At 28.7% G+C, this 19,312-nt stretch overlaps 1 protein-coding gene across 1 annotated transcript; it reads left to right on the top strand.

Annotated features, from left to right (window-relative positions):
* Window positions 1–937: 937 nt before the first annotated feature.
* LOC100788960 (protein DETOXIFICATION 21-like) lies at window positions 938–7,901 on the top strand. Its single transcript, NM_001371779.1, has 8 exons — window positions 938–1,322; window positions 5,601–6,142; window positions 6,292–6,378; window positions 6,543–6,599; window positions 6,832–7,070; window positions 7,208–7,326; window positions 7,416–7,502; window positions 7,590–7,901. Exons 1-8 carry the CDS (start codon window positions 1,068–1,070, stop codon window positions 7,665–7,667), a joined length of 1,464 nt encoding a protein of 487 aa, NP_001358708.1. The 5' UTR covers window positions 938–1,067; the 3' UTR covers window positions 7,668–7,901.
* Window positions 7,902–19,312: the final 11,411 nt, after the last annotated feature.

The following is a 19,312-nucleotide window of genomic DNA, read 5'->3' as shown; positions in this document are numbered from 1 at the left end:
TAAGATTATAATTAATGAAAGAAAAAAAATTAAAAAATAAAAGACTTTTATTTTTTTAAATGGTAACTCAATTTTTTATATAATAAAACAAAAAATTATTTTATTTTGAAAAATAAGTAGTTATATTATAGGTATGATCATAAGTGATAGGAACACAAAAATAATCGATATTAGTAGAGTAAATGCACATGTAAAAATGTTAATATATGATCACTTTTTTTTCTAACTTTTCTAATCCCTATCCAATAATTTTAATAACATGTTTCAGCCGCTTGGGACCATAAACCCATCCACATCTATAAATTCAGAAGTTGAATCCAATTACAAGTGACAATATCCGTTAATTAAGCTTGTAGCGGCTAGTTCGGAGTATTTTTTAGTGAACCAGGCCGTATATCTTGGCTGAATGCCAAAAACTATAATCTCACAGTAAATTAAGATTCATTGAAAAAATTAGCATATACTAATTGATATTTTTCATACGAACACATGATTATATGTGTAAGAAATAAGATTATATATTATTCATGTCACAATGTTGATCTAGCTAGAGAAGAGAATTAACCTATAAATATATACTTTTTTTTATAAAACTTAATTCTTAAATATTAAATAAAAATAAAATGTTTGCAAAATTGTAGAAAACATAAAAAAGTATTCAATGTTTACTGTACAAAATAAGAGAATTAGTAAAAGCATTCTTATAAAAGAATTTGAAAATAGTCGAAAAGAAAAGGGAGATAAGAAAAAAAAATTATAAAATGATATGATTTCATAAATGAAAAACTAAATAAAGACAACTAATTTTAAGACAAAAAAATGAATATTCTTTAACTTAACATAATAATTAATATTAGACCCAAAAAATATCTGTCATAAAAAGATTCCTCTTACTAGCACTCCTGGTGGATATAAATAGAAGTTCTTGTGTTTAGTATGCATCTAATATATAAGCACTGGCTAGATTCACTTGTGTTTATTTTTTTCTTCCTTTTTCTCTTTTTATAATATCAGCCCCCAAACTCCCTTGTGTACAGTGATCGATCTCAAGAAGAAAGACTCAAAAAATGGAGGGGAATCTAGAGAAGAAGTTGCTGAGCAAAGAGGAAGTGTCAGAAGAAGATAATTTATCATTGGTGAAGAGGGTGTGGGAAGAGAGCAAAGAGATGTGGATAGTGGCAGCACCAGCCATATTCACAAGGTTTACGACCTTTGGCATCAATGTTATAAGCCAAGCTTTTATTGGTCATATTGGTTCAAGAGAACTCGCTGCCTATGCTCTTGTATTCACTGTCATCATACGTTTCGCCAATGGTATTCTGGTATGTTATGTTATGTTATCTTCTTACTCTCAAATTTTAATAATTTTCCTATGCCAGATTTTCAGAGTGCTTTAAGTATTTACTATTTTTTATACGAAGCTGTCTTCAACTCTTCATATCATCATATATATATTAAACTCAGGCAATGATAAATCATTTTTTCACCAATTACCAATTCTTAAACATACCTATATATACACCTTGATTATCAACTTTTATAGACATATAACTGAAAGGAAAAGGAAAGATATAAGATTGATTTGAAGATTAAAAAAATAAGATCAATAAAAAGTAATGAAGTTGATTTCTCTTATTAATAAAAATTAATAATTAACCTTTACGGCTAAAAAAGAAAAACTGAAGGAGAAGAGACGGAAAAAGTGAGAAAAGTTTTGGATTAAGCTATTAGGTTGGCCACTTGGCTCAATCTAATAGAAAAACGTGATTTCCGCTGATCGATGAGTTGTGTGTGGACACCACCAATTGACTTTGTGCCTACTTTTGTTTTGTTATTATTATGCATGAAAAGAAGAGAAAGAAATTGGATGAATAGAAAAATAGTATAAAGAAATAAATAAATTATAATATTTTTTATACAAATTAAAAATGTATTTTTTTTAATTTATTATTTTTTCATAAAATCCCTTTAGAGCAAATTAAAGTAATATATTTCATGAGATTTTATGTAATTATACAAGTATTTTTTTTAATCATTGTATTCATTTTTCTTATAAGGAGTGTTAGTGTAAGATTTGAGAGAGTGCTGAAAAGGTGTTAGTGTAATATTTTAAAACTTAAAAGGAGTTATGGCAAGAAAAATAAAAAAGAGTAGAGTTATGTGTAAGTTTAAAGAAGTTTAGAGAGAGTATTGTTGTAATTTGTTAAATTCTTTATTATTTTTTAATTTTTATAATATTTTAAAAAATAAAAAAATAGAAGGAAAGAATTTATTTTCCTGCCATTTTATTTCAATTTATATAAAAAAATTAAATTATTTTAGTTTCATTTTTGTACATGAATGCTGAGATATCGTACCTCTAGACAATGTTTAAGGCCAGCCTTGGGTTGTGATTTTTAAAATTTAAGATACCACAACAATATAATTGCCGCCAATTACTCTTTATTTTATGGTAATCCTAATTTTAAGAATTAAAAATTAAATTATCTTTGTAATTATTTAATTTGGTTTGATGTGGTAGTTATATCCACACGTGTTACTTCAAGGATATATATATTAGATAAGGTCAACAAGGTTTACATTAAATTATGCACATACACCCAGCTCTCTCTTGTCTTGAGTTGAAAATATTAAAATAAAAAGTGGAATTTTTAGTTTGCACGCAAATTACATCCAATTGTGCACCTTGGATTGCATAGGAGATGCAACAAATAAAAAATAAAGCTAACATTAAGAAGGAGAAGTTGAGAGTCATTAATGACTTTGTCTTCTTGTTTCTTTTTTGACCTTTTTTTTTTCTTTTTTTCTAATCTTTTTTATGATTCTCAATAGAAAATAATGGTATATGTAAGATCATTACATTAAACTTAATGCAATGCGGCTGTTGCTCAATTGTAAAAGAACATCATACATCTAACCCATACACCCAGATTTATTAGTTTTATACCTAACATATCAATATTAACTCAAAATTTTCGAAGGATGTTTAATAACCTAAATAAAGAAAAAAATTAGTTTTTTCTCATATACCACCTGTTATGAGTAGATTAAACTAATTACATTTCCTTGATTCCTATTTTTAATTCTTATTTTATTTATTAAATTTATAGATAAATTCTAATAATATATCCATAATTGTAGTCATCATATTTTTTTTATAAAAGTATTAAAAATTTAATTAATTATTATAATTGAATTTAATATTTGCATTATTCTACAAGTGTAGTGTATCTTGACAATAAGGTGGACTATAAAAAAAATATTTGCAAAAAAAAGTTAGTTAAGAAGTGAATATGGTAATGATAGTTAATGCAATTAGTACATTTTAAAATGTACATTGTAACAATAAATTTCTGTTAAATAGAATATTTTTTGTACAAACCATTGGTACCCTCGTGAAACAGCGGCAAAGTTTGGATTAGTGTTGATATTTTATGGACTTGAGCCAAATAACTTTTTTTTTTATAAATAAATATTAAAAAAATTGGAAAACAAGTGTTTTCCGGTAGATCTCACTGGAATAAAAAAAAATCAAATATTTCACCTCTCAAACATATTAGAAAAATTAATATCTTTATCATGTTTATCTCATTCTTATTTCGTTCATCTCTTTTTCTTCCCAAACAAATAAGGGTGAAGTGCAAGCCTAAGGACTTTGTTTGATATGGAAAGATCAAAATAATTTTGGGTAGATAGAAATAAGTTGGTGTCTTAATTGGTAGCCGAAAGTTAGAAGGGAAATAATTTTGAAATTGGTGGGACTTACTATGATATTTCTCATATATTTTTACTCATTGCTTCTTTTCTATTTATCTTCTACCAAAAATATTTATTTTTCACTTGTTTCCACTCTTTTATTTTATTTTCATCTACCATATTATTTCTCTCTCTACCAAACATAGGGAATAAGGGGATTGAGATGTGAAAACCCCTACAATGACCCCTTCCTCCCTTTCCATTTTCTCTGTAATCAAATAAGCTTTTAAAAACTAGAAAGAAGCATGTGCCCTAAGTATATAATCATTCTCTTATGTTATACCATATTCCGGATTTTTTACCATTCAAGGTGTAATTTTTGTCGGCTTTTTTCACATGGGGTGCTTTTCAAATTATTTTTTAAAAGGAAATAAATCATAATAGATGTTACGATTTATTTTATTTTTTAACAAAAGTCGTAAAATTATTTACAATTTTAATGTAATTTTTTTAAGTATTTAAAATAAAACAAATATTAAAAAAATTAAATATCGTTATGTTAGTTTTTTATTTCATTTACAAAATAAATAAAATTCAATAGCATTATTAAAAAATTATACAAATTTTAAATATATTAAATAAAACAATATTAAAAAATATATAAAATGCTTTCAATAAAACAATATTAAAAAATATATAACATACTAAATAAAATCATATAAAAATATAAACAATATATTAAATAAAAATAATAATAAGTAAAACTAAAAATATTTATTTAATAATTAAATAAATAAAATTTAATTAAAATTTTTTTAAAAAATTGAAAACAAAAAATTACATGTAAATAAAAAAAATCCTAAAGCAGTAAAAAAAAATACTACGACTTCAAAAGTTACATCATTAAAAAAAACTTACAACTTTAAAGTTGTAAAATTAAAAAAAAAATTAAAACTTTGAAGTCGTAAATAAAAAAATTATGTCAAAGTTATAAATGATTTTATGATTTCAGTTAAAAAAATAAATAAATCATACTAGATGTTACAACTTCTAATTAAGAAGACATAACACCTGTTCCGACTTATACTTTTTGAAAAATAATTTGAAAAACATCCTTAAAAAAGTGAAAAAAATTGCACCCGAATGGTTAAAAAGCCCCATATTCCCATATGGAACCTCAACTAATTAATAAGACCTCTGGGAATTAAAAGAAGACAATACAATAATCGAAACACTGCATAAATAGTTCCATATATATTCAAAACAAAGAAGGAACAATATCATTAATAACAAAGAAAACAAGATAAACAGATCACAGACAACCTAGAAACACAACCTCAGCAACAACAGGATTTGATCAGAACTATAATACACGAATATAAATACATACATAAAATAGAAATAACAACAACAATGATTCACGGATAATGGTAAGCTTCAATCAAAATATTTGAATGAGCCTTTTAGATTTTTGACAATGTCATCTTGTATACAACAACTCAAAAAAATATTGATCTATTCTTTTAGTACTTTGTATCGTGAGAAAACGAATTACATTTTCTGACTTTTGTTTTTGGTTTGTTTAAATCTATTGTGTTACATAGTTACATTATATAGAAGTGATTTTAGTCAATAGGGAATCTAGGGTTGTAAGAAAAGATATGCATCAAAGCTTGATGGGATTAAACTAAATTAAAAAGTTGAAGCATATGAACATCTTCTATGACGGTATACAAAATTAATTACATATTTACATTGTTGATGAGGGTAGTAGCTTTAATCATATTATTTGTATATATACTTCACCTACATTTGGCTATTAGCTACCATTACAATTTATTCAGTGAAGAAATATATATTGGCAAGGAATAACACAAATTATTTCTGTCAACTGGCAATTGTAGTTAGGAATGTCAAGTGCGTTATCAACACTTTGTGGACAAGCATACGGTGCAAAAGAATATGACATGATGGGAGTGTATCTTCAAAGATCATCGATAGTTTTGTTCTTAACTGCACTCTGTCTTCTTCCTGTGTTCATCTTCACAAGCCCAATATTGATGCTCTTAGGCCAAGATGAGAACATAGCACAAGTGGCAGGAACCATTTCTCTTTGGTCAATTCCTATCTTATTTGCTTATATTGTCTCATTCAATTGCCAGACATTCCTTCAATCTCAAAGCAAGAATGTCGTAATTGCATTCTTGGCAGCTTTATCAATAATCATTCATGTGTTTCTTTCTTGGCTATTGACTATACAATTCAAGTTTGGGATTCCTGGTGCAATGATTTCAACAATTTTGGCATTCTGGATTCCTAATATTGGTCAATTAATATTTATTACGTGTGGTTGGTGCGATGAAACATGGAAAGGTTTCTCATTTTTAGCATTCAAAGATCTTGGGCCTGTTGTCAAGCTTTCCCTTTCATCTGGTGCCATGTTATGGTGAGCTTTGTTCTCAATCAACAAAAGGAGTTAATAAGCTCTTTATAAATGCCATGATTGCTGGATAAATTTGGATCTAATTAGTGTAGGAAATTAGGAACAATTTAACATATATGTTTCCTAACTTGGAAGTTATATATATTTTACAGTCTTGAGCTCTGGTACAACACGGTATTGATTCTTTTGACTGGTAACATGAAAAATGCTGAGGTTGAAATCAATGCTCTCTCTATATGGTAATCCTTTTGCTCTCTCTATATGGCAATCCTTTGTACTGATAGCAAATCTATGTTGAAATTTATATGTTGAGTTTCTATTTTATGTTGCCGGTTTTAATGGTCAGACTTATAGTAGGCTCTTCTCGTTTGGCCTAATTACGATTAAATTATATTATTTACAGTATTAACATCAATGGATGGGAAATGATGATAGCACTTGGTTTCATGGCTGCAGCAAGGTAATGATGCCCTTTACCTTTTTATGGTTGTAATCCTTGTTTTTGTCATCATCTACGAAATAAATAGTATATATATATATATATATATATATATATATATATATATATATATATATATATATATATATATATATATATAATAAATCACAAAAAAATCAATTAGTTGTCATTTAATTTTCTATTTATTTTTTGTTTGCTGTAGAATATTAACTTTATATTTCTTAATTTGCAGTGTTAGAGTGGCAAATGAACTTGGAAGAGGAAGCTCACAAGCTGCAAAGTTTTCTATAGTTGTATCAGTGCTTACATCATTTGTAATTGGGTTTATCTTATTTGTTCTTTTTTTATTTTTAAGAGAAAAAATAGCTTATCTTTTTACTTCAAACGAAGATGTGGTTACTGCTGTGGGGGATTTGTCACCTTTGTTAGCGCTTTCTTTGTTACTAAATAGTATTCAACCTGTACTCTCAGGTATGCTATATAACTTTTGGTGTCTTGGTTTAATGAATTTGTTTAAGATTTGAACCCAATTGTTTATGCATGATAAAGCCAAAATTAATTTGTCAATTGGGGAGTCTGAAAGTCATGAAATTGTATGATTTCAACAGGGGTGGCTGTTGGAGCAGGGTGGCAGAGCACTGTAGCGTATGTGAACATAGGGTGTTATTACCTCATAGGTATTCCAGTTGGAATAGTACTTGGTAACATTATTCACTTGGAAGTCAAGGTAGGCTATTATGTTTTACTTTCCTCATTTTCAAGTTACACCTGATTCTATCACTTCTCATCCATTGGACAAACTTTCTGATTTTGTAGGGTATTTGGATTGGAATGTTGTTTGGGACACTAGTTCAAACTATAGTCCTAACTATAATCACCTACAAAACTAATTGGGATGAGCAGGTATGCGATTCATTTTCCTATCATTGCTTCTTAATGTAAGTTACTATTCGATGTTGAACTTGATGAAATCGTTATGTCAATGTGCAGGTAACTATAGCCCGTAATCGTATTAGTAAGTGGTATAAGGTGGAACTTGATCATGAAACAAGTACATCAGATAATTAGTTTCAGACTCCTATTTATCAATATCATCATTGTTTGTTTGGCTATTGTACGTTATACATTCAGGGGATTGCTTGATAGTTATTATACTATAGTACCATCCTATCAGTATATTCTCTCTCAAATATTTCTTAAATTAATAAAATTATATAAGTAGTTGCTAAAGTATTAAATGTTCCTGTATTTAGACCTTGGATTTATATATTTTACTAGCATTGAGGGATTATTTTGAAGAAATTTTTAATATTCGAGGTACTATGTAGCATTGCATAGTTTTTTCTTCTGTAAAAAAAATGTAGCATAATTTTTAATACTTGAGGAACTATTTATACAGTTTCATTAGTTTAAGGGCTATTTAAAAAAGAGGATAATACTCCAGAGACCAAATTAATTGATGGTTTTATTCAATTATTTTATGGTTATTTTTTCTTTTTTTTACTGGTTATTTGTTTTTTCATCTTAATAGGAGAACACATTTTACTATTTAATTATATATATATTTTTTAATTTTACTCAAGATACAAATTTATTTATTTGCTTTACACTAATTGGCAAGAAAATAAATTACCCGGCTTACTGCAATAATATACAGAATTATTGGCCGCTAATCACAAAACATGCTTGTATTTTAAACAATTTGCCTGGGATCAATATAAACTTTTTCACTCAGGGACATTGAAACAAATTTAAGTATTAATGCTAGTATTAATTATTATTATGATTGTCTCAAAAGATAAATTATTTAATATAAAATATTGGTAATTATTTGTTAGTGATTTATACAGTCGTACGTCTATTGAATTTAATGAACAAGATGAATACGAGACTTGTTAGATTAAAAATCATGATAGTAATACTAACTCCTCTTTTAGGTCCGGAGGAAGTAACATGTCTCCATCTTACAAAACAATATTTAAACGAGATTGGTAATCTACGGATCATTCATGTCTTAGTTATTTCTGCTTTGAAGTTTTCATGTAATGTCTTATGTCCATGTTCAGTTGTCACTTTATGTAATCAAATAAATTTTTTGTCTAAATTTAAGTTAACAATTTTCAGTTTATCCACTTTTACTGCATTAGGTGGCATGGTTGTTGTATGAAGATACTGGATTATTGAGATCTATATTGTTGTATGGTAACTGTTGTGGAGGCGGTAGTTGTAGTTGTGGATATGAGGGTTGTGGAGATGATGGTTGTGGTTGAGGAATAAGCTCAGTAACAACATAGAATTCGGCATAATTCAATTGTGGATTCTGAAGAATTGTTTCCATCGCGCCTCTAAGATCATCATTGTCGAATAGTTGAGCTGAAATAAAACGTGTCTAACCAAGATGAAATGAAATAGGGAAAAGAAATAACAATTGAGCAACTTGTTCAATTGCTCGAGTAGGGAGACGATTGTTAATTTTTCAAATGAATTGTGTAAACGTAATAGAACGACTAGCGTAAAAAAATATTGGGGTCGTACATGTGTATGTCGATCCTTGAACTAGATCGTCTACAATGTGACCATTTTGGTAAATGATGGTCACAATTTCTTTAGGTGGAGCCATGGTGGTGGAAATGGTGTGAGAATTACAAATCGAGTTTTGTTTTGTGAGAAAATTGTTGTGTGTGATATGTTGTTGTCAAATGGTGATATTATATATAGGCTAAGAAAGTTTAGTACCAGAGTTAGATTGGAATGTTAGGTGGGAAAGTTAGATTGGAAGGTTAGGTTGGGAGAGTCAGTTACAAGGGTTAGATGAGAGGGTTAGGTGGGAGTGTTAGATTGGAAGGTTAGATGGAAGAGTTAGATTGGAAGGTTAGGGGGGGGAGTTAGTTACGAGGGTTAGATGAGAGTGTTAGATTGGAATAAACATCTGTATCGCATGCAAAGGTCACATGGATTATTCAGAAACATGTTAATGGGATAAACATACGCATGTGAGTGAACAGTGTGCAACACCACACTTTAATGGGGTGTCAGTGCATGTGAGGGTTAGGTCTGACATTGCTCCGCATATCTGAAATGATGCATATGTAGACTATTATTGCTGAAGTAAATTAAAAATAACAACTTCAAAGCATGCAACAACTACAACTAGATAATAAAGACAGAGAAAAACTTCAATGCAATACAACAACAAAATATGTTAAATTATTCATTCTAATTTCATGGTATTCTCCAGCTTCTGCTCCATGTCGGCCCAACTTAGGTCATTAACTTGAGTAGGTGATAATGAATTATGAACATCAACTTTAAGTTCCATACATATTACACTTCTCATATTGAGAAATGTATGAAACATGCATGAGACACCTTCTTCGTCAATAATTTGAATTGCCCTATATTGAACTTCACCATTTAATTAATATACAGGACAACGATACCAAAGGGCATTAATTATAGGCGTAACACCATTATCTGTAATTGATGACTGTATTGCAGTGATTATATTTGGCAGCGTCATTGTTGGATTCAAGAGTAACGACTTTGTGTTGTCACCTCTGAAAATTGCATTTGCACTTGAACTTTGAATGATTTCACCATTGATATAAACGTACGCACAAATAGGCTCTGACCTCATTGCTAGCCCTCTCTGTTTTCTCTCACAATTTGATTAGACGCAACAGTGCAAAGTATTAGGTGACATGGTAGGTTTATATATACAATCAATCACGGGTCCATGGTTCACGTGAATTAGAATCTCGATGCATCACAGTACCATAGTCGTATTAATGTGCTTTGGAATCTCGAGGCCTTACAACGAGACAAAATATAAATGTGGTTTGGAATCTCGAGGCATTACAATTACATTAAGTGTAATGTTGAGGCCATGCGAAATATTGAGAACAAAGCTAATGCGGTTATCGTACGCATGTGGGTGAATAGTGTGCACAAAAATGTCATTGGTTCACGTGCATTAGAATCTCGATGCGTGACAGTACCACAGTTGATGTTAACGTGCTTTGAAATCTCGAGGCCTTGCAACGAGACATTTTTTAAATGTGCTTTGGATTCTCGAGGCATTACAATTACCTTAAGTGTAATGTTAAGGACATGCGAATTATTGAGAACCAAGTTAATGTGGTTAACGTACGCATGCGGGTGAACAGTGTGCACGAAATTTCATTGATTCACGTGAATTAGAATCTCGATGCATCACAGTACCATAGTCATGTTAACGTGCTTTGGAATCTCGAGGCCTTACAACGAGACAAATTATAAATGTGCTTTGGAATCTCGAGGCATTACAATTATCTTAAGTGTATTTGTGCTTGCAAAACCGAACATAGTGTAAATGATAAATAGATGAAAGGTGCATGTCAATACCTCTTTTGCATCACCCAATTTCAAATTTTATATCATTTGTATTCGGTTTACCATTTGACATCATTCTCATTGATGATAAACCTCTATTGCGTCATTATCACATTCATCGTTCACGTACTACGGTTAATGAGTTAATCACTTCCTATTACCATACAATACCTGAACCAGAACCACAAATTATAGCATTATTATCGTCTACCAGGTTCCAACATATTGCCCTAATCAAATAGTGTAAAATTGATCCTGCATTGGTTGAACGATTGAGGCCTGAAACACATACCTTTCACCTACCATGGGGAGAGTGCACCATCACACTCGAAGATGTTGCACTTCATCTAGGCATTAGAGTCAATGGTCGTGTTGTGGCTGGACCTAACTTCTTACATTGGGATGAGTTATGCCACGAGTTACTAGGGGAATTTCCTCCCGAAAATGCACGTAAAAGAGCTGCACTGAAGCTGACATGGTTGCTAAACATGTTGCGCGCACCATTACCCGAAGAACCAACAATGCACCAATTACAATGCAGGTGTAGAGCTTACATAATGTACATGATTGGCGGTGCTTTAATTCCTGATAAATCTGAAAATAGAGTTCATTTAATGTATTTGAACATATTACGTGATTTGAACAACACAAAAAAATATAGTTGGGGTTCAGCTTGCTTAGCAAACCTATATAAAGAACTATGTCAAGCATCATCGGAGGTTGGTAAATCTATGGGTGGTTGTGTCATACTATTGCAGTCATGGGCTTGGTACCGCATGCCTTTTATTGCACCAAGAGTCCCACGACTCAAAATAACTTTTCCACTGGCTAAAAGGTTATTTACATATAGTGAAATGTAAATTTTTTTATTTCAATGACGTGTATTATAACATTACAATGAATATTGATTTTGTATGTTTTACATTTTAGATGGAGTGGTGGTAGATTAGAATATAGGGCCACACCGCAAGGTGACTTAGTCGGATATAGGTCTCGTATAGATCATATGGAGAGCCATGATGTATAATACTATCATGATCTACACCTTAAATATAAATATATATACTAACATGTTGCCTTGTTGGCATATATTTCAGTTTTCTTGGATCTTATATAGAGGATTTGAAGAACACCTACCCAGACGTGCATATAGAGACATGGAGATTTGGTCTGCATGTACTACAATTATTTGTTTCTCAATTGTCGAATGGCATCAAACAAATCGGGTGAAGCTACAGTTTGGACTACAACGAGATATCCCTGTTGATCCCATGAATCTTGATCTACTTCACCAAATTGACATGTGACGCAATCATTACACTGATTGGATGGAATATCATGTGGAGTGGATTAATATCTGGAAAAACAAACACAACGATATTTTTATCAATATCTGGAAAAACAAATACAACGATATTTTAGCTGGGCAATGGGTTGAAGGAATAGTGACACATACACCAGCGTACATGGAATGGTATAGGAAAAATACTACTTTGTTCTTGTCTGTTGAACAACAACTACATGATCCACGCACAACAATTACACAAAATGTTGTAGGGTCAGGTGTTGAACAAACACATTTTGAAATTCCACATCCTCAGTCAATGTATTTTGCTCCTTCACCTATTCATCAAACTTTTGGCCACACTGGCGAGTCAGTCACCGCAACCACCCATGAATGGATGACCGATTTATTTGGCGTCGATTTCAATAATCTCTTTATTCACTCTGAAAATCATCATGAACGTCTGCTGCTTTAATTACGTAGGAAAAATCACAATCCAAATTAACAACACTCTGTATTATGAGCTGTCCATTTCATGTCAGTTTTACAGGTGAGACATTTAATTTTTAGATACGTGTGCAAAACTGACATGAGATGGACAACTCATAATCTCTTTGTTCACTCTGAAATTATAATGGACGTCTCCTACATCACTTACTAGGGAAAAAGAAACATTGGATTCCAATACACATCAACGTGGCAGAATACTCATACAACTATAAATAACACAACACAGACACAATACAAACACACAATCTTACACAACATAATTTCACAAACCAAATTCAATCTTATTACTATGTCATTTTTGAGAGAAACAAGCAGTCAGACTATTACTAACTCCAGATTATCTTTCATTTTTCCAAATGGATCAATCAGTCACAACCAAAATGGTGTTTATTTTCAAAGTCTCATTCCAACACCAATGTGAGTTCCTAATAACTGTTCTTTTGATACACTCAAGCGTAGAATGCACAACACCCTTCAACTAACCAACGATCAATTACTGGATGAAATCTACTACTGACAACCATTCATAGATGCAGGTCAACAACATTTTTTTCAATCTTTACAATTGAAAAATGATGATGATGTTTACACAATGTTAATGTGCAATAAACAATACTCGTGTGTTGGCCCTATAGAATTATTATGTACCATTGTTAGAACACCGAATGCTATACTCAACCTGCTTCAATCAACCATCACTCCTACTCATGATGCAATTATGTATTACAACGGGAAGCAGAACATACCACGCCAAGGTGAGTTTTTGGATTACTCCTTTACTGGAACTAATCCAATAAGATTTGGCATTCCTTCGGGATGTGACATGGAGAAACTCAAGGATTTAATCAAGCAAGTTGCACCTATAGGGGTTCCCCCTAATGGAATTCACGGATCACAATTGGTTAGACGATTGTTCTTTTGACAACCAGGTCATTCTAAGTATTCCGAAAATTTGATTGAATATGACATAACAGAATTGAAAAATGATGAAGACGTGCTAAAGGTGTTAGTACAATCCAACGATTGGAAACAATTCTGCACAATAGAAATTTTGGCTATTTTTAGCAAACCAGTAATCTAAATAGAAGAAGACATGTATTCTGCACAACATATTTCAGATCCTCATTAGTTTTGTTATGTTTGCGTTTAATTGCAATTTTTAATATGTTTCATTATTGTCGAGTTTCATTTCGGTTACTGTAATTTGAATATTTTGTTTATGACAGATTTGTCATATGTTTTTTTGCGGTGTTTTTTTACTGTATTTTAATACTACTAACTAATTTTATTATTTTTTAATTACAAAAACATACAAAAATTAACAAAACATAAATTTAACTACACAATTACATATAACATAAATAAAAAATTATACTCTAATTTTATCCAATTTTTATATTTTTCTTTATATGTATATTTCTCTTTAAAAAAGTTATAAAATAATATTATATAAATTAATTTAATAAATAAATAATTTTAAAATCAATTAAAAATAATTTTATATGATATAATATTTAATTTTAATAATATATAAACTTATTTATAAAAAAAAAGGAAGAAGGGAAGTCGGGGTGCCAGAACCCGACTTCCGTGAAAAGCTTCAAACAGGTGTAGTTTGGAAAAATATTTCCAAATTAGTGTATATTAGGCATTTTTTGGAGAAAGAGGGTGTAGTAAGGTAAAAAAAAATCAGTCTAAGGTGGACCTTGATCATGAAATATTTATGTCAGATGATTAGTTTCATACTCCTATCTTTATCATTGTTATTTGTTTGGCCAGTGCTATAGAGCCAAGAGATTTCTTGATAGTTATTGAAGTATATCACTCTCTTGTCAATCTAGTCTCTAAAACACCACTTTCTCTTTTAAATTGTCCTTGAACTAATAAAATTATATAAGTACTCCCTAAAATATTGAATATTCCTCCATTAGATCGATATATTTTACTAATATTGAGGGATTACTTTGGAGAAAAAAATCATTATTTGAGGGACTATGCAACATAATTTTAATAATTTAGGGACTACTTATACAATTTTATTAGTTTGAGGACTATTTAGAAAAGAGGACAATACTTTAGAGACCAAAAAGATAGTTTATTGAATTATTTTTTGGTTATTTGTTAATTTTTTTAAGGTGGTTATTTGTTAATCTTCATTGGAGAACAAATTTTACATTTTAGTTATATTTTTTCATCCAAGATAAAAGTTTATTTGTTTGGTATAATCCAATTGGCAATAATTTACAGAATTGGCCGCTAGGCACAAAATTCAAGTTAGTATTTTGAACAATTTGCCTCGGCTCATTATAAACTTTTTCACACAGGACATTGTGACAAATTCTAGTAGAAATGATTGTATTAATTAGTATTATGATTGTCACATAAGATAAATTATTTAATATAAAATGGAAATGTGTTAGTTGTTAATAATTTAGTGTATTTAATTGAATAAATAATTAAGATTCATACTAATACTTCTCTCTTTGACCATTTCCTTGCACTATTCCTAAATGGAAAGTAGGCTTAAATATGAAAATGGTTTTATAAGTGAGTATTTTTCTAATTTTTATCTTTGTAAATTTTTTCTTCAATTTTAGTCCCGGGGTGGAACTGTGAAAGAAAATATTTATTATCAACATCATCACCGGTAGGGAAAGGAGTCATTCAAATAAAGAAGTCACAAAAAGAATAAGGATCCGTAGAAGAAGGTAATGGCATAAGCCGAAGCTAGATCACCGGAGTTTAGGCAAACAAATGGGTAGGAGAGAAAAAGGTTTTGAAATGCATATTCCGAAATAGTTCCCTTTTTTTTCATTTTTAATCTCTATTATCAATTATCTTACAAAAAATTGTTGACAATGATGTCGTGTTGACATTATGATGTACTATATCAACAAAAGATTATATCATTATTATATATTATGTGAGCATGTTATCACACCATTAACACCACACTAGCAAAAATCAACCTATACTAACTGGATTGCCAAATCAATTCTTTTTTAATACATTTTAGACTTTGATACTTCCATTTTTCTTCTATTTTTGTCTTTGGTTAATTTTCTTCTTTATATTTGATCTTCTTATAATCTTATCTAATGTTACCAAGTGTCTTAATTTGGATGTATTGAGTAAGTAATTTTCTTTTATCATATTTTGAGTAAAAAAAATTATCAGATATATAAAGTGATAACTATAGAAAAAAATTTGATCATTAAAAAATATGAAATATAACAGAATATCTAGCATAATTAAAAATTATATAAAATAAACAATAATTAGAGATAAAAGCTTAAAAAATCTTTTTTTTTATCATAACCCAATAATCTAAACTTAAGTAAACCAATTAAAATTAGTTTAATTCAAGTTGGTTACAAAAATCAAAATCAAAACCAAAGAAATTCATTATAGTGAGCATTTGAATAAAATTCACTTCACGTTCATATAGAAGCATGTAAATGTAACTTGTGCGTTATTTTGCTATTTTGACGCAGTTTTGTGTGTGGATTTAAGACGTGTTTTCAAATATGCTAAGATTGTGTTTGAGTAACACTTAAAAATCAATTTTATACCATGAAAAAAAATTATTGTTTTACCTTTATAAAAAAAATAATTTATTTTTCACCGTGGAACTACTCTAAATACACTATTAATCATTCATTCCTCTTTTCACATTGATTATGTTTGGTAAATTAGTTGATTAAGGTGGATATGTGCATTGAGGTGTGAGGACCAATCCATTTAACCCGTGGATGGCGCAGTTACTAGCTTAAAAAAATTTCAGCTTGTCTTATTAATAAAGGATATTTAAATTTAAATTGGTCTAAAATAAAAATTAAAAATCACTTTAGCATTCAAAAATCAAATCAAACTGATTTTCTTTAAATTTATTTGGATATTTGTTCTTAAATCAATGAGTTTAATTCAATTTTTTATTTGTGTTTTTAAAATTAAATTAAACTGTAATATTTATATTACTTTAGTGTCATGTGTTTTATGTGTATATCACTTAAGTTTTATGATTTTTTTTATAGTGTTACTTATATAAACATATATCATGTTTATCATTTTATCGTTTAGATGATTTTTTTAAGATATGTTTAATTTAAAATTGATAAAAATTTGATAGATTTTTATGGTAAAAGGTTTAGTATATTAAATTTTTTTTAATATAATTTAATTTAAAATTTAAAAAAAATATACAAAATTTAATGAAATAATGTTTTAGTAAAAATTTAAAAAAATCAAATTATAAAATATTGATTTAGTTTAGTTTAAATTATATTTTAAATCAAAATCAAACCAAGTTAAGCTACATATATTTTAAAATTTGATTTAGATGATTGTTTTTTATATGAAAAACCGAATTAAATTGACTCACATGCACCCTTACAATTAGGTAATTGAGTCAGAATTTGAGTCCGGTCCATGTAGGCCATGCCCTAGCCTGCATGGTTAGTACGAAGGAGTCACTTCACTCTTGTAAACGGTCAGAGAGAGCAGAGAAGCACACACACTACAGTACACAAACCTAATTTGTCCCAATTTGTCTTAGATTGCACTGCCCTGCAATTTTTGCTGGATCGATTATTAAACGCTTTACACCAATTTTAGCATCATTCGTTTTTTTCCTTTCCTCTTGGTCATACTCTGACTTGGTTTGCATTTAATAGATTATTTAATTTTATTGATTAGCATTGTTATTGTGTTGGTTTAGTCGTATGACATTTGGTGCAGCAATTATGGGTTTGCAATTAAGGCTTTGCATTGGAATAATAATGTTGATAAACTATTAAGTGTCCTTGTGGTTACAAAAAATTATTTGGTCAGTGGAATATTGGGCTAATCCTTTAAAGGAAAGTCTCAGTTTAAAAATAAAAAAAACTTAATTGAAGATGAGAACTTATTAAGGGTAATTTATTAGGATTCTTGATGAAAATTAGTCATTAATAAAATTAATAATAAATATCATATACTAATATCATGAACTTTACATATTAGCACAAAAATAATAAAATTAAAATTAATCCATTTAATTTTCTCTTATTTTTCATCATTACATCATCTATAATATTTATTTATTGTTTTTTGGAAGGAAAAAAATATGAACACCAATTTTTATTCTTTTAATCAAGAGGTATTTAAAAAGCTTCTTATTTAACACCTAACTAATCATTCTCCTATCGAGTTGACTTATTTTAAGGTAAAGTAATATCTCCCATTGTAAGTATGATAGTAATATGATTTGATAACAAGAGATCAATGAAAATGTTTGAAACTTCGATGTCAACTCTTTGCTACTTGGGGTTATAGTCTGTTTCAAGGGTTGGACTGTTTGCCCACTAAAGTGGTATGCAAGTTGGGTTCAGAATATTGTGAGACAGTTTGGTTTATATTCGATGTGGGCATTAAAGCATTGAGATACCTTTTAGTACTTATATAGAAAAAAAAATATCAAATAAATATTTATAATATACAAGTATTCACATATCATTACTCATCACCACTTTTTTAAACTTTTTCTTATTCCTATCTATTTATAATATATAAAAGTTGAGTTCCTTACTATTATCATGTCAAATTAATATAATTGATGATTTGAAGGAAGAAGAGCATTCTTCTTTTGTGTCTATCATTTCTTTTTTTTCTTCTCTTTTCTTCAATGTTACTCACATCATAACTAAATTCTATATCAAAATAGTAAATATAGTATCCTTACTTATCAATTTTCTTTAAATAATAATTTTGTATAATTCATTAATATATATTTCTTTACACAATAAAATATAATATAAAATATTATATTTTCACATCTCCCTTCTTAATTGGTTATTTTCATAAATGAAGTTATTTAAGTTACTTTGCAAACAAATATAGCTTCAAAAAATATATCTTTTATTTTCTTACTACTATTTTCTTTTCTTACTACTCTTTTCTTTTCTTTATATATATATATATATATATATATATATATATATATATATATATATATATATATATATAATTCAACTAAAGAAATATGAATAAATAAATAAATGGGGGGTTAAATTGTATTTAATATTTACATTAAAGAGTGTCATGTGTCACTCACAATGGAAATAAAAATTATTTTTCTAAATTTAATTTTTATATTAAGATATATATATATATATATATATATATATATATATATATATATATATATATATATATATATATACTTATAATCTTTAAATAACATTTAAATAAAAATTGATCCATAATTTCCTCTCTTTATTTTTATATTAGCATGTTTATTTAATTTGATATTTATTTATTTATTTGAGATGTTTCTTTTCTATCTTAAGTATTATTTTTAATTTAACTTATTTAATAAATAAACACTTTTAATTCAATTAAGTCTATATCATATTTTTTGCTTACAATAAACTTTTTTATATTTTATTTACTATAATAATTTTAATTTACTAACAATTATATTTTAATAATTATTTTTCAAATGAGCATTCAATCAACTCAACATCAAGTACAAAGATCTATATCAACCTAAACAATCTTGATTTTGCAA

The sequence above is a fragment of the Glycine max genome, chromosome 3 (assembly GCF_000004515.6).
Source record: "Glycine max cultivar Williams 82 chromosome 3, Glycine_max_v4.0, whole genome shotgun sequence".
Lineage (NCBI taxonomy): Eukaryota > Viridiplantae > Streptophyta > Magnoliopsida > Fabales > Fabaceae > Glycine > Glycine max.
The sequence above is the reverse complement of the archived record's forward strand: the minus strand, read 5'-3'. Positions and strand labels throughout refer to the sequence as shown.

Coding starts and splice junctions, on each gene's coding strand:
- LOC100788960 (NM_001371779.1), top strand. CDS start 1,068: ATGGAGGGGAATCTAGAGAAGAAGTTGCTGAGCAAAGAGGAAGTGTCA. Junction 6,143..6,291: donor TCATCTGGTGCCATGTTATG/GTGAGCTTTGTT, acceptor TATATTTTACAG/TCTTGAGCTCTGGTACAACA. Junction 7,503..7,589: donor AAACTAATTGGGATGAGCAG/GTATGCGATTCA, acceptor GTCAATGTGCAG/GTAACTATAGCCCGTAATCG.